This window comes from Notothenia coriiceps, unplaced genomic scaffold, assembly GCF_000735185.1.
Source record: "Notothenia coriiceps isolate Sejong01 unplaced genomic scaffold, NC01 NC01_scaffold00000281, whole genome shotgun sequence".
NCBI classification, from domain to species: domain Eukaryota; kingdom Metazoa; phylum Chordata; class Actinopteri; order Perciformes; family Nototheniidae; genus Notothenia; species Notothenia coriiceps.
In genome coordinates, this window is record NW_011332982.1 from 81,550 (window position 1) to 99,776 (window position 18,227).

Sequence of the window (18,227 nt, forward strand, 5' to 3'; positions counted from 1 at the left end):
GGAGACAACTTGGACAAAGCCTATACATACTTTGAAATATTTTTGTACGGCTCAGGTTGCGGTAGTTTTTTTTTTGTGCACATCGTTTCCTCAGTTTCACTTCGGGCTGATTTTAACGCGACACCGCCGATTCTCGTCGTCGTTCATCGCTAGGTTGTCGAAAACAGGTAAGATGAACAATTTAACAACATGTATACCATATTTCAGAGAAGGTGTTGTTGTGTAAGTGTTATTGAAATGCTAAATGTTTTAAAAGATGATAAAAGATAGCTTACACTCAGTTTAGGTGTGTGTGTGTGTAGCTTAGAGTATAGCTTGTTCCTCGTAGTAACCAGCTAGCTTAGGTTGCTAACCAGCTAGCCATCAACAGCTGGAGGCAGGCAGCTGTCAGAAGTGAGCAGCAAAGTGTTAACGATACATAGCTTTTACAGTTCAGATTTGTACACATTCTGCGTAAAAACAAACAGTGTTTAACGACTTCTAAAGCATTGATAGCTGCTATGTCTTTATTATTACTTGTGTGTCTTGCATCCACCTGATACAGGCATTGTAAGGATGGCAAAAATGTCAACAGATATTTAGTGACGTAGGTGGTGCTTGTTTACGTTTTAGGTGATTGGAAGGAATGGCATATATTAGAAAATAAACGTTTACTGACAAAGCATACTCACGTATGTAACATTGCAGAGGCTACGGTGTGCAGCAGTGTTTTGAAAGGTCCTCGCCATGGAGCTGGCTCACAGTCTGCTGCTCAACGAAGAAGCCTTGGCCCAGATCACTGAAGCAAAGAGGCCTGTCTTCATCTTCGAATGGCTCCGCTTCTTGGATAAAGTGCTCGTGACAGCAAATAGGGTGACCATTGAGATTTCAGCTTTGTTTTTCTTAGTGGTTTTCATTAGAGGCAGTTTGTGACATTGTTCTGCATTCAAATGGCAGGTGGATGTGAAGGAGAAGCAGAAGAAACTGGTGGAACAGCTGACAGGACTGATCAGCAGCGCCCCTGGACCACCAACAAGAAAACTGCTGGCCAAAAACCTGGCCACGCTTTACAGCATCGGCGACACCTTCACTGTTTTTCAGACTCTGGATAAATGCAATGAGATTATCAAAAGCAAGGATGACACACCTGCGTACTTGCCAACAAAACTGTAGGATCCCATTTATTTTTATATATTTTTTAGAAATACACTCACTCTACATATTTGCATTAGGATAAAAGCTGCTAGCACTGCTTTGAGTGTTTCGGCTATATACTGTAGGCTCACCTTCAAGGGTATTAGCAGTTAAGCCAAATGTTAATCTGCAGAATGACATTTCATGTTTAAAGGGTCGATTAAGTGTACATTAGCAGATATTATGCTGTGTTTTCTTGCTGATATTAGATATTTTGTTTTACTGTAGGCTTTTATCTATCAATCCTTCATACCTCCTTGACACTGTGGAGTGAATAAAAGCCGGTTTGAATGTTTTAATAGGAGATTTAAGTTATAAACGTGAACTCATTTATTTATATTTATTTAAACAGAATTAGGTCTCATTTCATTATTGTGTTGTTTCTCAAATAATTTAAAATGTATAAATATTTTGCAGTGCTGCAGTGGCATGCGTTGGAGCTTTTTATGACAAGATGGGCAGGATGCTCGGAAGCTCATTTCCCGACACCATTAATAATATGTTGAAGGCATTAAAGAGTGCAGAGGTACGTATATTTCGCAATGGAATGCAGCTTTCCATTTTCTTTCAGCAAGAATGTGTTTGGTCCAATTTTAAACTGGAAAATAAGAATAGAAATTGATAACAAAAAGAGATGTATTTTCAGAAACAGATGTGAAATGTATTTGAATTGTCCTGTTTTCAAAATTGTTTTGCTGATGTAGTCCCAAGGCCGAGGAGAGATCCTTCTCAGCCTGCAGAAGGTGCTCTGTGGTCTGGGAGGAGCTGCAGCTTCATGTCACAGAGATATCTACAAGAACGCCCGCTCTCTGCTCACAGACAGGTCCATGGCCGTGCGCTGTGCAGTTGCAAAGGTTAGTCTCAGAAAGATAATGGCATTGTGTGCTTCAAATCACACATATTTTGCTATGTCATTTAGGTTGAATCAACTCATGTGAAAATGCAAAACTCCTCCCTATTTCGAAAGACAATTTCCTGTTTAGAAAACATGACGGTTGTACTGCACATTGTACAAGTTGTGTTACTAGCAGTTGTGGAATAAACATTCACATATCTTATTAAAGTAGTTATAGCAATACAACACTTATACTGATATTTTTTCCTACTTTTTATTTGATTTACAAATAGTAAAAGTACTTTAATTTGGACAATGGTCTATTTCAGAATCATATTTTGTATAACTGATGCATTGATGTGTCACTCACTTAATGTTGCAGCGGGTAAAGGTGGGGCTATTTCTAATGACTTTATATAGTAAAGTTCCCCTTAACCTATAATGTTACATGATCATTTATGAGTATATTTGTATTTTGTATTAATTATATAACTTATAAGTCATTATGTAAATAGTACAATACTTCTCCCTTTATTACAAAATACAAATACTCAAGTATTATATACAAATATTATACCTCAAAATAATACTTCAGTAAGGACTTGACCAAATAAACGTAGTTACTTTCCAACTAGTGGCTAGTATATTGCAAAGATATGTATAAGCATCGGAATTGTTTGTATGCATCATCCATATGTCTAAATTGAGATTGTTACTGCACATGCATGACGTAGAGGTTAATAACAGGACCCCATCTTTACTCTTCTTCTCTGATCAGTGCCTGTTGGAGCTGCAGAACGAGGCAGTATTCATGTGGACCACAGAACTGGAGAACGTGGCCACTTTGTGTTACAAAGCATTGGAAGGATCCAACTATGGTGTAAGGGTAGAAGTGGCCAAACTGCTGGGGACAGTCATGGCCACCGCCCTGTTGCCCAAACATGCATCAGGTAGGTTAAAGGGCTGATTTGTGTGGTTTATGTCTAGTTATAAGTCCAGCTCACCCGTAGTGTATTTCATGAGCTCAATATGTTCTTCCTCAGTGATGCGCCAGAACGTGAAGCGGGCCACTCTGGAGGAAGTGCTGGAGCTCATGGCCACGGGCTTTCTGCGTGGTGGATCGGGCTTCCTGAAGAGCGGAGGGGAGATGTTGAAGGGGGGAGGCTCTGTGAGCAGGGAGGTGCGGGTGGGCATCACACAGGTGAGGTGAAATCTCAAACATCAGAACATGAGCCTGCATCTTCTGATCAATACACTTCTCACGTGATCCTTTTCTATATTTCTCTCCAGGCCTACGTCGTGTTTGTGACTACACTGGGTGGTCAGTGGCTGGAGCGCAACTTCGCCACGTTCCTGTCCCACGTGTTGGACCTAGTGTCCCACCCGCGGGCCACGCAGACACACGTTGAGGCTGTGTACTCACGCCGCTGTGTTTCCTTCATGCTGCGCGCCACCCTGGGGGGGTTACTCGGAGAAAAAGCACAAATTGCAGCCGGCAAAGAAATCTGCCAAGCCATCAGCAAGCAAATGAGGGCTGTGGGTAAGGAGGATGGGGGGGAAATATCACGGTTCAGAGCATTACAGAGTAAGTACTCATCCATTATTATCACTTTTAATTCATTTAGTTTTTCATCTCTTGCATGGTTTGCGCTTGTGTTGTCTACAGAGGTGGTGTTTTTCTTTTCCTTCTTGTTGTGTGTGGAGATGGCTTTCATATCTACTTTTCTTCCTGCTTTTGCTCTTTGGGATCACTCTCCTCTTTCTTTACTTTTTCTTTTTAACCACAAGCAGCATTATAAAGTCAGTAGCATGAAACGCTGCCAGCTCAGCTTTTGAGTTACTCATGCTTGCATTATTGCATAGCCTCCGCGGGCTGTTTGCCATTCTGTTATTGTATTGCAATCCCTTAGGAGCATGACATAACTCTTTCTGAGTGTAGACATCTGGCTTACACCAGCAGAAAAAACTGCATGTGCCACTAAATTCACAGACACAGTGTAGAAACAAGCCTTCATATTTGCATGTTTTTCCATCATTACGTTTTATTGATCTCAGTGCCTCAAACATTTTTTTTGTTGGGATATAGCAACACATTAATTATTTTTTCAATCACATTTATCTCATTCAAAAAGGATGATTCTTACTCTGATTTGCTTTGCAACCTTTAAACTGATGTCAACTATCAGAAATATACACTCTTGTTCATATTGATTGATTGCTGATGATAACTATGTTGAATGTCAGTTTCTCTTGAAAATTGGTCCTGGGCTCTTATATCTTTGCTGCTTTTCCAACCATCTGGATCTGTGAGACTTCTTGAAATTGTATTTTGAAATATCTATGTGAAAAGTATCTTGAAAAGTATTTCCTGGAGTGGAGACATATGTTCCCCTCTTTATTCTATACTTAGTTTCTGGTTTCCTAAACTGCTTGACTAGACATGACTAGCACAGTTCAAGAAGCAGCCTTCCTCTTTCTAAAGCGATTTAATTCCTTTTCTGTCTGATCCCTCTTGACTGTTGCCTATACAGAGCTCTGAGGATTTTAAGTTCTTGATAAATGACATTCAAAAATTGTAATCCATGATTTACCTGAATTTAGATTTACTGTTTTTCCTTTGTCACTTCATCCATTAGTACAGCTATAGCCAATGTGTCCTGTTTGTACCGTTTGAAAATACTCAGAGCTCTGTGTTTGTGACATGTAGCAGCGTGCTTCTCAGTATTTTGTGGGAAAATATATTCAGATTCATAATGTGTGAAAGCAGTACATAGGCTAATGTGGCCAGTGAATTATGTTATTACTAAACATAATTTTTTGTAGCATATAAGATGATTATAAATAACTTCTAAAATGTGTAAATCTGACAAAACGGAAGTTACAATCCAGTGAAGGTCACCTTATCCAGTAGTGCTGCACACATTCTTAATTTGTAACATTAATCATATTTTCTAAGGATTTTTGAAATTGTTCAACTTGATAATTATTGCATTTTGTAAAGAAAAGCACTTCTTTTTCCCTGCCTCGTGTTTTTCCAGAGGCGGTTGTGAATGACATCAGTGGAGAGAACAAGGCCGGGGCAGCTGACGTCTCTGCCAGTCAGCATGTCATGGTGTGTGCCCTCAAAGAGCTGGGCAGCCTGGTGCAGAGCCTGAGTGCCACGGCTTCCCCGCTCATACAGGAACCTTCTATAGGTGAGACACACACCATTTCATTCAATGTCTCTTCAAGTTCCTCACAAGCTGGGAATATATAGTTGATAATACTCCTAACTGGAGTCAAATTTGCCAATTGATATGTCATTGGCCAGCCTCTTCTGTAACTTTGTTTATGGGTTTTAACATTTTCACCTTCCCTAAAACAGAATAAAGCTGCTAAAACCTATGTTAATCTACATCCATGACTGAAAATACATCAAATGCTAACCGTAAATGCAATTGTTGCATATAGCTCTTAAAGTCAATCAAATACATAATAAGCTCCATTCAGATTTCGATTGATTTGTTTACAACTCCATGTCCTCTTTCCCAGGACTCCTTGAAACCGTCACCTCAGTGCTGCTGCACCCAAGCATGGCGGCTCGTTTGGCCGCTGCCTGGTGTTTGCGCTGTGTTGCCGTGGCGCTGCCGTATCAGCTGACCCCGCTGCTGGACCGCTGTGCGGAGAGAATCAACAGCCTGAAGAGTTCCCCGGAGGCTGTGAGCGGATACAGCTTTGCGATGGCTGCTCTGCTGGGAGGCGTGCACCAGTGTCCGCTCGGTATCCCCCACTCTAAGGGCAAGGTGTGTGGCCTCAGAATGCAATCTTACCGGCCATTTTGGTTGGCCTATGTAGATTTAAAGGGGTATATATCTTTTCCAGGTTTATACTGGTAATTTGGGATTAAACTAGGACATATTTACATGCTTTTAAAGTTGAAAAACATATAATTGTTCTCCTATTTTCTGCCTGGCGCCTGTCTCTTTAAGCTTTCAAAAGACCCATCTGATGTGAGTTTTCGGTCTTCCTTCCTTGCGTTGTCACCTTCTTCATAATAATACCGTAACCAGGGGTCACTTTTTATGTCAACTACACAGAATAAGTGGCACTTCTACAGGTGACTCTATAGTTACAGCCTCAAAGATGTCATGACAGCTTGTTTAAGAGGCAACGTTTCTTAAATCGAGATATTCCATTCCATGGCATTTCTCCATGAATAAGGCATTTTGATACTACCACAGTTTTTTTTATAAAGAACCTACCTGATATATTATTTTAAAAAATATATGGAAACCTCACTTTCTACAATATGGCACCCTCAATGAATCTGTGTTCTTGTCTTGTAGTTGGTGGTGAGTATAGCTGAAGACCTCCTGAGGACAGCTGCTCAGAACAGTCGTCTGTCCCTGCAGCGCACACAGGCAGGATGGCTGCTGCTGGGGGCCCTGATGACTCTCGGTGAGCCCCCGTGACACACCTCCAATGTCTGTTACCTTTGATTTGTCAACAATAATGTGTCCCTCCCTGTCAATCTGAAAACTACATTGTATTTGTGCCCAGGTCCCTCCCTTGTGCGCTATCACCTTCCCAAGATGCTGCTGCTCTGGAGGAACGTGTTTCCTCGCTCGCAGAAGGAGCTGGAAGCGGAAAAGGCCAGAGGAGACGCCTTCACCTGGCAGGTCACCCTGGAGGGCCGAGCTGGAGCACTGTGCGGTAAAGAAACACACACATACCCCCCCGCCCACCCCCCCGGAGACAATGCTCTGTATTGTTAGCTGACACAATTGACCAACACGCCTGTTCCTCCCCTCTGTAGCCATGCGGAGCTTTGTGGCCCACTGTCCCGAGCTGCTGACAGAAGATGTGATCCGTAGACTGATGACTCCCATTGAATGTGCCATGACCATGATGTCTCAGTGAGTGTGACACAGTCCATTCATTGTGTTAACTATTCCTGCATTTATTTAATTAATTCAAGGTTATATTTCTAAACATTTTAATGTTCTTTCAGTGTCCCTGCCATCATTAAGGTCCATGGTGCTCACCTGAAAGCAAGTGCAGCGATGGTGAGGCTCCGCTTGTACGACATCCTGGCTCTATTGCCCCCTAAGACCTATGAAGGTAACTCGGTCTTTCCTGCTTTTTATTTCCCCCCTATAACATTTTTGGTGGTGTTTTTAAAAAACATTGTTTTTCTTTTGTAGGCAGCTTCAACGCCCTGCTGAGGGAGCTGGTGGCAGAGTTCACTTTGACTGACAACTCGGCCAACACAACCACCTCCCTGCTGCGCTCTCTCTGTCACTATGACGACAGTGTGCTCATGGGTTCCTGGCTACAGGAGACGGACCACAAGTGCATAGAGGATCAGGTTAGTAAAATCAACAATGACATGAAAAATCCCAAATATAATACATATTCTAAAAATAAGTGTCATTGTAACTTGGTTTAAAATAAATATCTATACTCAAAATGATCCATTATTATCTGGTGTGATCATCATACAGCTGCAGCCCAACAGTGCATCTGGCAGTGGAGCTCTGGAGCATGACCCTTCCTCGATCTACCTGCGTGTTCCTGTAGGCGAGGCCATCCCGGGCCCTCTCCCTTTGGGTGTGTCCGTCATCGATGCTTCAGTGGCTCTTTTTGGTGTTGTTTTTCCCCACGTCTCCTTCAAACACAGGTGAGAAATGATGTTGTTGCCGTGGAGATTTGGACATGTTTGCAACATCTTTGCATCATTTCTCTTTTTGATTGATACACATTCATTCTCACTGTTGTTTCACACCCGCTATGATTCAGGCTGCAGATGCTGGACCACTTTGCAGAGTGCATAAAGCAGGCTAAAGGAATTCGACAGCAGGCAGTCCAACTAAACATCTTTACTGCAGTGCTTAGTGCCCTTAAGGTGAGAATAGCTGTTTCATATCCTCTTTAGACAGGAATATCATGTTTGATCATTTAGGTAATGAGAAATAATCTCTTTGCTGACTGAAGGGTTTGGCTGAGAACAAGAGTACTCTGGGTCCTGAGGAGGTGCGTAAGTCGGCCCTGGCTCTGGTGATGGGAGCGTTGGACAATCCCAACCCCATCCTGCGCTGTGCTGCTGGAGAGGCCCTGGGCAGGATGGCTCAGGTGGTGGGAGAGGCAACCTTCATCGCCAGAATGGCACAGACCAGCTTTGATAAGTAAGCATTTCATATCTGTATTTTGCCTCTATTTTCTCTCTTTATTCCGTTATTTCCCCTGTTAAAATAAAAGGAGAGCACCCCACCGTTACAATGAGTTACAGAGAAGTTTGTTTCACATTTTATTGTAGGTCAATTTCAGTCTTCAATTGTCCTCATTATCTATCTTGGACTGAATCTGTCTTTCCTCTCCATCCTTGGCTTTAATCTTGTGATGCATATCTCTCCCGTTCCTCTATTCCCAGACTGAAGTCTGCCCGTGATGTAGTATCAAGGACGGGCCATTCACTGGCTCTTGGCTGTCTGCATCGATATGTTGGAGGAATTGGCTCAGGCCAGCACTTAAAGACCAGTGTCAGCATCCTATTGGCTCTGGCCCAGGATGGGTCCTCTCATGAGGTCCAGGTACGGTGAATTACTGCCTTAATATCCTTTTTTCCTGTTGTTTGTTTCCCATCTGGACTGGATTATAGATTGGTTTACCAGGATCAAAGTGTGTTGTTTTTTCCCACCTTTCTTTCGAAACTGACCCCAAACCAATGGTTATTTTTATCATTTGTGCTTTACAGCTTACCGGTACTTATTATGTTGCTCTCTTGTTAACAGACATGGGCTCTGCACTCTCTGGCTCTGATTGTGGATTCTAGTGGCCCCATGTATAGAGGCTACGTGGAGCCCACGCTGTCCCTGGTGCTCACCCTGCTCCTCACTGTGCCCCCGTCCCACATAGAGGTGCACCAGTGTTTGGGCCGTTGCCTGGGAGCACTCATCACCACTGTGGGACCAGAATTACAGGGTAATTGTGGCAGATTTGCAGTACTTACTTACTTACTCTCCTGTATAACTCTCATTTGAACCTTTCAATTTTGTAGAATATACACTTTCCCGGCCCGCAGGTGGCAGCGTAATCACACTCCAAGCCTCTAACCAGAAGACATACGGATATAGGACATTGGAACTAACTGCTAAAATTGCTCTTCCTATTCTGTGTTTTTGCCAGGAAATGGAGCCACTATCTCCACCATCCGCTCGTCCTGCCTGGTTGGTTGTGCAATAATGCAGGACCACTCGGACTCCCTGGTGCAGGCAGCAGCCATCTCCTGTTTGCAGCAGCTGCACATGTTTGCTCCACGCCATGTCAACCTGTCCAGCCTGGTGCCTTGTCTCTGTGTAAGACATGAAGAGATATATTGAGTCTTTATAAGATAGAAGTTTTTGTATTTCTTGATCTTAAATTCCTACTGTACTGTGGGTTCCCTGCAGGTGCACCTGTGCAGCCCTCACCTGTTGCTGCGCCGCGCTGCCGTGGCCTGTCTGAGGCAGCTCGCTCAGAGAGAGGCTGCAGAGGTCTGCGAGTATGCCATGAGCCTGGCCAAGAGAGGGGGAGACAACAATACAATCCGTGAGTACACATCGGGAAGCTGACCAGCAGTTAGAGGATTGTTCAGCTTTTGCGGCTACTAAGCCTGTACAAATAAAACAAAACGGAACGGTATAATTCTCAATACGGCAAAAGGTTGAGATGCACTCTGAACTGTGCTCCTAAGAAATGAGCAAATCTGTGCTCCTCAACTATTGCCAATGTTTAATCAGGGAATAAGTATACATCTGGGTCATAACTTCTCCCTTATTATACCAATGAGCCTCATTGCAAAACACACTGAAAAAGGTTACATTTGTGTTTGCTTTGCGCCTGGTTTAGATCTGAACATTACGGAGACCGGTCTGGAGGGTGTTCTGTTTGGCATGCTGGATCGGGAGACGGACCGGAAGCTGTGTTCTGATATCCATGATACACTGGGCCACATGCTGTCGTCTCTCGCTGTAGAGAAGCTTTCTCATTGGCTGAAACTCTGCAAAGATGTCCTTGCAGCAACTACAGGTAAAGGTAGAGTTTAAAACAACAAATATGACAAATTACCACTTTGTGTCTTTAAAGAAAATAAAGATGGAATATAGAACAAAGTAAGTTTCACACAGAAACCAGCTGCTACATCCCAAAAGCAGTTTAAATGTTTCCTGATACCAGCATAGTATAGCAATGCATTTATTATCTGTCATTGAAGGGACCTGGTATCCTCTCTTTTAAATCTGTTTATCGTGAATGTGTCCGTCCCCTCTTGCAGACGTAGGAGCACCTGTTGTTGTCGAGATTGAAAAGGATGAGGAGGACTCAGAGAAGAAGGACGAGATGGACGATGACAGCATGTTCACAGGCCTGGGCGAAGATGACAAGTCCAAGCCCTCTGTGGCGCCCCGCTGGGTGACGCGGGTATTTGCCGCGGACTGCCTCTGTCGCATCATCCTGCTGTGTGAGAATGACAAAGCGCACTTTGACCTGGCTGCTGCCCGCTCTGCACAAGCCAAGAACCCCAAAGGTATTCATTCAGCATGTTGCCAGAACAGAACAGCTCGGATCACTGTGAGGATTTTTGATTGATAGATGCCTCCTTTGCTCTGTGTAAAACATATTTTCTACTAACCAATGGTTCAGCTGTTTGTTTGGTTGTTCAGTTTATATATATGTTATGCGACCTTCAGGAAGCTGCTGAATAAATATATTTTATGTAAAGATGGAACAAAGACAGAAAAGTAAGCAAAAGTGGGACCAAACAGCCATTGGTTATAAGGTTATCCGAAATAGTGCACAGTGTAGTGATTTTAGCTGCTTTGGAACCAGCAGCTACAAAAAGGCATTTTTATTGTGGGTCGCAGTGTTTAAAATTAATCCCTTGAAAGTTGCACTTTAACTCAATTCAATCTCAGCTTCTACCTCAATATACAGATTATTTGTGTCAACTTCTAATAGTGTATTTGTTGTGTGCTTCTGTCTGTTATCTTAAGTTCACAGTAAAGGAAGAAGTTTATAAAGCTACACAGAAACAGGGTAGCAGCATCAAAGGACCATAAAGCACATATGGAACAATGACTGGCTAGAATGTAAATGAACATAAACCTCAAAACTATCATTGCTTATATTCAGCTCTAACGGTGAAAAAAGATCACTTGTACTAACGGAGAATTTGACCTGAATATGTAACAAACAATACAGAATGGGTAGATCATTCTGTAATTATAATGATTGGCTGATTAATGTGGCGTTGAAATATGTTTTTATACCTCACACAATCCTTGTTGTTCCATCCAGGAGATCAGTTGGTGCTCCATTTGTCGGATCTCATCCGCATGGCCTTCATGGCGGCCACAGACCACAGCAACCAGCTGAGGATGGCCGGCCTGCAGGCCCTGGAGGACATCATTAAAAAGTTTGCCTCCGTACCAGAACCTGAGTTCCCAGGCCATGTTATCCTGGAACAATACCAGGCCAATGTGAGTCAGAAATACATACAATTCAAAAATAAATAGCAACACAGCAAAGGGAAACAAATTGTAAACATGTATTCATGTATGCATTTAGGTCGGAGCTGCCCTAAGACCTGCCTTTTCCCCTGATACTCCGTCTGACATAACAGCTAAGGCATGCCAGGTAAGACCCTCTGCTTTCTTAATAAACATTTAAAAGCTTAATTGGTTATTTCAAAAATGTGGAGATGCACCTAGCCCACTCTGTTTGTAATGAAACATCTGTTCTAATAAACAGCCCTTAAAGGACTTGTTTGTTACATTGACCTCTCTATATTTGACTACAGGTGTGTAGCACGTGGATTGGCAGTGGCGTGGTCAGTGACCTCAATGACCTGCGGCGGGTCCACAACCTGCTGGTGTCGTCGCTGGACAAGGTGCAGGCTGGGAAAGGCTCATCCAGTCAGCTGTACAGTGAGAGTGCCACCACCATGGAGAAACTGGCCGTGCTTAAGGCTTGGGCTGAGGTGAGACTAAAGACCCCAACCACACAGTCCCATATGCAAGTTATGTCTATACTGTAACTGACAATTCACACTAACCTTCTTTCCTAGGTGTATGTGGTGGCGATGAACATCAAGAAAGATGCAGAGTCTAAGCCTGCCAAGCCAGTCCAAAGTGGAGAGGATGACGACGATGAGGATGATATGGGTGCAGACGTGCTTCCTCCCGACAGCCTCATCACTCTGGTGCAGCCTGAGCTGCCGTCGCTCAGCCGCCTGTGGCTGGCCATGCTGCGAGACTACGCTCTGCTCACCCTGCCTGCGGAGTTCTCCAGTCAGCTGCCCCCTGACGGTACAAGACTAATTCTTACCCACTAAATAAATCCTAATCAGATAACTTCATATGCACAATTAAATGCACATTGCACAAGTTCTTTGTTTGAGTTCTGGTGCCATTCAAATTTCATTCTTCTGACTTTTCCAAAAACCTTAATTGTGTTTTGGACACTTTTTGAAAAACATATCAACAAACCTATTATTGTCAAAAAGCCATTGAAAGTTTAAGATGTGTTGAGGGACTAGTTCTTCAGATAGAATTTGTCATTTCTTTACCGATGAGTAAAACATAATGAAAATGTAAACAGAAACAGACATATATGATCCAGGAGCATATAAATGGATGTTTTAATTTTTTCACAATTAGAATCACCTTTCAGTAATATGTTCCAAACAAGTCCTTTCCCTTCTTTGCGTGTCTGTGTTCAGGCGGAGCGTTTTACACTCCAGAGACTATAGACACAGCAAGACTCCACTATCGCAGTTCGTGGGCCCCCGTCCTGCATGCTGTGGCCCTGTGGCTGAGCAGCACCGAGTTCGGGGCTGCTGAAGAGAAAGAAGACGTCCCCTCAGCTCTCTCCAAGGCTCCGGCCATCTCTCAAGTAGCCTCCTCCACCACAAAGAGCTTTGAGGAGTCGGTCAAAGACAGGATGCATCTGATGTTGGGTAAAGAGACCGAGTCATTTGTGCTATATAATGTTCATGATATGTCTCTTAATGTCTCAGGGAAACCTTAAGAAATGTATTTTCAAACTTGGCAGTAAAGATATACTTGAACTCAATTATTAACTGTTTAAAATGTGGTGGTAAAAGATCAAGGTCCATAATTTAACTGTGACAGTTTCACACAGACTTTTAAGAGGATAAAATGAGTGAAATACATGTTAACTGCAATCTGAATTGTTGGAAGAGGCATACACTGTAACCACAAATGTAGTCCTCACAGACACTCAATACCCTACCACTACATGCCTTTTTCAAAAAATAGTTTTACATAGCAACCTTAAAGCCATGGACACACCTTGCCTCCTCCCACAGTGAAAGAGGTAGCATTGGATATAAAAAGAGAATAGCATGAACACTCCCTAAGTGCATTTCTGTGTTCTGTCTCTCAGGTGTCAGTATAGAGTTTCTTTGCTTCCCCCGGCCCGAGGAGCCCATTCACAATGTGATGTCCTGCCTGCACGCCCTGTTCACCCTGCTAGCATCTCCATGCGCTAAGATCCATATCGCAGAGGACCAGGTAAAGACACAAGTCGTGGTGCAGAAAGACTTGTCTTATTATATAAGGGGAGATATTTGGTGGAAGATTTGTCCTACGTTCCTAGAATTAGTTGTGAGTACACATTTGAAAAAAAGATATATAGATATTTAAACTTGAAATGTGTTTCGGTAAACAGCATTTGTATATGATTATTTGAATTTTACTTTGCAATTCAGAAGCAGCATTACTATCCTATGTCAATAGAAATCAAACTGTCAAGTTTCAGTGGCTGGCTTTGTTGATTGCAGATGAACTTTAAGTAGCAAATAAGCAACAATGTATTTTATCCATGGCCTTTTTCATTTACACTTTGCAGCAGTGATATATTTACCAGTGCCTGATCATCACCTTAGTGTAAATATCTGGTGAATACCACAGGGTCACGTGATATTTACTGACTTTATGACTTGACAAGGATCACCCCAATGCTCCTCTAAACATTTGACTGCCACGCAATGCATAATTGAGATGTTGAGGGCTTCAAAGTATACACAGATTGTGTATAAATTCACAAAAAAAGCAGGTTGTTTATTCTCGGTTGCATTGGTTAGAGGCTTTGAAATAAGACGTGTGGTGATACATCCCCTTATATTGGTTCATGTGTCTCTTTGCTGTATAAAACTTGTATAAAAAGCCCCTTTTCTACTCAACAGCTTGTGGGCCTTTTGGCAATGAACCAGGAACAATGAGTAGAATATCAATGTTCACATCCTCAGTGTTTCACAGAGAAACTACTGTAATTGTTTTTTCTGTTGTAGCTGTTGGCTGTGGAGCTCCTGAACGTGCTCCACAGGCTGCTGTTGACTCGGGATCCTCCTGCAGTACAGCTCCAGGTCACTGCTGTCGTACAGGAGACCATCAGGGCCGCACAGGACCATCTGCAGCGACAGAAGGCTGGCAAGGGTTAGACACTAACACATTTTGCATTATATTACACTGTTATATTCTGAAAATGCCATACTCAACGTGCTGTATTGCCTCACCATCTATTAAGTCCATTAGGCTTTAAAGACGTGTTGTTTCAATGATGTGGCTGTATGAGTTATTTTGGTCACTGTGATTTTGCTCAGGCAAAGAGGAAGAAGGCGAGAAAGACTCTCAGCCCAGCCTCGGGGAAGGAGCAGACACGGGGGAGCTCGTCCCGGGCAAGTCTCTGGTGTTCGCAGCCATGGAGCTGCTCGTCTTCATCCTGGTTCGCCACTTGCCGCAGCTTAATGCACGTGTGAAGGAATCACCCAGCCACGTGCCACTCAGGCCTCAGCGGCTCCCTGAGGAAAGCGCCCGCCTGGTGGCAAACACAGTTTCCATCCTGGCAGAACTGCCCTCGCTCTGCTCTCCTGCCGGTGAGGCCCGAAGCAAACTACAACAACACAGCACACAGTGATGGCAAATCTCTGTTCCAACATGGATGATTCATTTAGAATGATTAGCCTGCTTAGCCTGCCTTTTTCAGGTTTATGTATGCTGATGATAAAAGCTGTTGATGCAATGGTTCCTTGTGCCTTACATTAAGCATATAGTTTAAGTCTAGCAATGTGGTGTTCACTGTCAAACGATCTCCCATGTTCACCGTTTCTTTTTGCTCTACAGGGAGCATGACCATCCTCCCCACAGTGCTCTTCCTAATCACGGGGGTGCTGAGGGAAACGGCACTTAAGACCGCTGATAACTCTGTGCCTGTGACTGTGACAGCGGCCCTGCAGGGCATCAAGACCATCATCACCTCCCCTCTGGCCCGGGTGGAGGGCATGCAGACACAGTGGAGCGGCCTGGTGAGGAGCGGCCTGGCGTCTGTCCTAGAAAACTCACAGCCAGGTAAGCAAACGCACACAAACAAACACAGATGTTTGATTTTGAACTTACTGAAGAAGGTGTAAGGAAAACATTGACAGTATTCATGCTTGTTTGTGTATTTCTGTAGAGGCGTCCAGGCCTGACATGGATGAGGTGAGCATGTTAACAGCGATCACACTCTTCCTGCTGTCTGCCAGCAATGAACTTGTAGGAGTAATCGTCCTGCAGAAGGGCTGCATGGACCGCTTCCGAAACGCCCTCAACTCTAGTGATCCCTGGGTAAGCACCATACCAACCCAGTTCAAATATGATAATATCTAATGCCTGATCAAAAGATGCATCCCTGGTGTGTTTAACAATGTTTAAGTGAGGGATATCATTCTGTTTGCCACAGGTTCAGGCACGGTGTTACCAGCTGCTGTTGTCAGTGTTTCAGCACTCTAGCCGTGCCCTGTCTACGCCGTACATCCACGCTCTGGCCCCGCTCATGGTGGAAAAGCTGAAGGCGGTGGAGCGCAGTCGCCCGGGGACTGCTGCCGAGCTGCAGGCGGTGCAGGAGGGCATCAGGGTGCTGGAGAATCTCGTCGGCATGGGGGAAGATCAAAACCGTAAGTATGCCTCCGCCTAATGGACCACTAAAGATCTGTGTTTGTTCGATTAAAGTGTTCAGCTGCATTAAAGAAGGTCTTAGCTCAGTGTCTTTTGATGTGTGTTATCAAAGAGGAGACGTATAGAACATTCAATGCTGAATTTAGAATCCCTGCACTGGTTTGCTGTCAATTTGTCTAGTGATTTCCACATTATGCTATACTGTAGATGTTATATTATTATTTTTTGTTTTTGTTTCCCCAATGATATCTCTATTTTCTCTTTTCCATATTAAAGCAAACTGCACTGCATGGAAATCTATAAAGAGATGATTGATTTCCTTTATGTGTTATATTTAGCTAGGGTGTGTTGCAGCTTATTCCATGTTTTGTGTTCAAACTGTTTTTATTGGAGATATAGATTGTGCATCATGGAGATGCAACCACAGATGCATTGCATGACAGATTGGTTGATTCATACAGATCTACAGATTACTTACTTGATTCATCAATGTATTCATTTGTTTTTATAGCAGTTGCCCATAAAACCTGGTTGCCTCTACAGAAGGCTTTTTTTGTCCGAGAAATAATATCATTGCTGTATTGTAAGGAAAACGAACAAGGATATTCAGCATTGATCGTCACACTAGTGAAACTGACCATGGAGTTTGTAAATTGGCTTGATAAGTTACTAAAACGAACATTTCATTTCCAAAAGGTAATATTTTTAGTTTCCAATTAATACGTCAAGTCCACCCAATGCATAGGTCAGTTAGTAGAGTTGAATTGGATTTCTCGCCTCACTTCAATTTGTAAACAGTGAAGTTAAACTCTCCTAGCCATTTTCTGTTTTTCACTATTCGTTTTTCTGTTAGCAATTACCTTTTTGAACGTGTCATTGTAATTATGTGTTTAACAGGGGTGCAGTTGCTGGCTCTTCTTGTGCCAACCCTCATCTCCTACCTTTTGGATGAAAATGCCATTTCCTCAGCGCCTCAAGTCTCCAGAGCCCTGCATGAATTTGCCCTTCAGAACTTAATGCGGATTGGCCCCCTCTATCCCGCTGCCTTCAAGACAGTAATTGGTGCTGCACCTGAGCTTAAAATCCGTTTGGAATCGGCTATACTGGCCAACCAGGCCAGCAGCAGAGCCAAAGCTGCAGCCAGGCTAGCTCAGCCCCAAGTGCAGGCTGCCCCCACCATCAAACTCAAGACCAACTTCTTCTGAACCCCACTTAAAATGCTCTGTACACTCTCACAGCCTAAATGTATGTTGTCTTTTGTAGGTCTGTTTTGTTGTCTGTCAACGGAGTACACACTGCAGTTTCCTAAGTGTATTTATTTATTCCTCATCTAATTTGGATTTGATGTTTGAGAACTGTTCTTAAAGGTATGAAGGAAAGTGTGTACATATCATCAATAAGCTTTTGAATGTTGACTTAAAAGAAAACTCACTTTAAAAATCTGCAGGAAAGGTTGATTGTCTGAATGTATCATTACTGCACATTTATGAAGGGACACAATTTACTTTTTTTATCCACATCTTTTTTCCTGATAAATGCTTTTATGTCTGGTCATTATTTGATCACTATCCAAAATATAATGTTTACTGTGCCATTTTTGCTGTGATTTTGCATCACCATAAGCTTGGCAGTATTTATTTTTCCAATCATGCATGTTTAATTGGGGTGGTTTTAGAATATGACCTTAGGGTCCGCTGTTTGTTTGTTTGGTGTCTTATTTTTGTTTTTGTTTCTTAAATTATGTTGTGAACATTACTGCTACATGTTTTTAAACAAAGCTGAGAATTTACTGCATATCATTGAGATTTGAATCAGATTTTATGAGAGCCCTTTGAATATTAAATGCATCACACTTTTGAATAGTTTTTGAGCAGAAATTGTAATTCCTTAGAGACACTTAATCGGTCTGCTGATTAATGGGGGGAGTTAGTACTACATACTTTAATATGTGCTGCATATCATCAAGACTGTTGTATTGCTTATAACTTTGATCCATTTCTGTCAATAAGTAGGCTAATAGCTACCTAAATGGTCGAGCATCTGTTACCATTATAATTTGGCAGATTTGTTGAAATTGTTCTATGTTACATTCCAAATTTATTTATTTTAAATGTGATTAAAGTTGCTTTGACCTCACTGTGATGATGCCTGTACATGAATTCACATTTAGCCAATAGTTTAACGCAGTTCTTTGAATTAATTCCGCTGCAGGATTTGTCACAGAATGTCAATGAATCATGTTACCT

The 18,227-nt window shown here is 42.8% G+C and overlaps 1 protein-coding gene across 4 annotated transcripts; it reads left to right on the forward strand.

Moving 5' to 3' along the window:
- Positions 1-99: 99 nt before the first annotated feature.
- On the forward strand, positions 100-18,123 carry heatr5b (HEAT repeat containing 5B). 4 transcript variants are annotated; one of them, XM_010778312.1, is made up of 36 exons: positions 100-167; positions 688-852; positions 937-1,148; positions 1,591-1,699; positions 1,878-2,027; positions 2,787-2,958; positions 3,052-3,209; positions 3,299-3,593; positions 5,047-5,202; positions 5,540-5,790; positions 6,334-6,445; positions 6,548-6,700; positions 6,804-6,903; positions 6,999-7,108; positions 7,192-7,355; positions 7,492-7,667; positions 7,787-7,892; positions 7,982-8,172; positions 8,418-8,577; positions 8,779-8,968; positions 9,173-9,342; positions 9,436-9,574; positions 9,875-10,060; positions 10,299-10,550; positions 11,321-11,502; positions 11,591-11,659; positions 11,823-12,002; positions 12,090-12,330; positions 12,744-12,980; positions 13,430-13,557; positions 14,337-14,481; positions 14,649-14,921; positions 15,169-15,393; positions 15,500-15,651; positions 15,767-15,980; positions 16,879-18,123. In XM_010778312.1, exons 2-36 carry the CDS (start codon positions 727-729, stop codon positions 17,184-17,186), a joined length of 6,192 nt encoding a protein of 2,063 aa, XP_010776614.1. In that variant the 5' UTR covers positions 100-167; positions 688-726; the 3' UTR covers positions 17,187-18,123. The 4 variants fall into 4 exon arrangements, with proteins under 4 accessions (XP_010776614.1, XP_010776683.1, XP_010776760.1 ...); XM_010778381.1 differs by having other exon boundaries at positions 9,875-10,054; XM_010778458.1 differs by having other exon boundaries at positions 3,299-3,548.
- Positions 18,124-18,227: the final 104 nt, after the last annotated feature.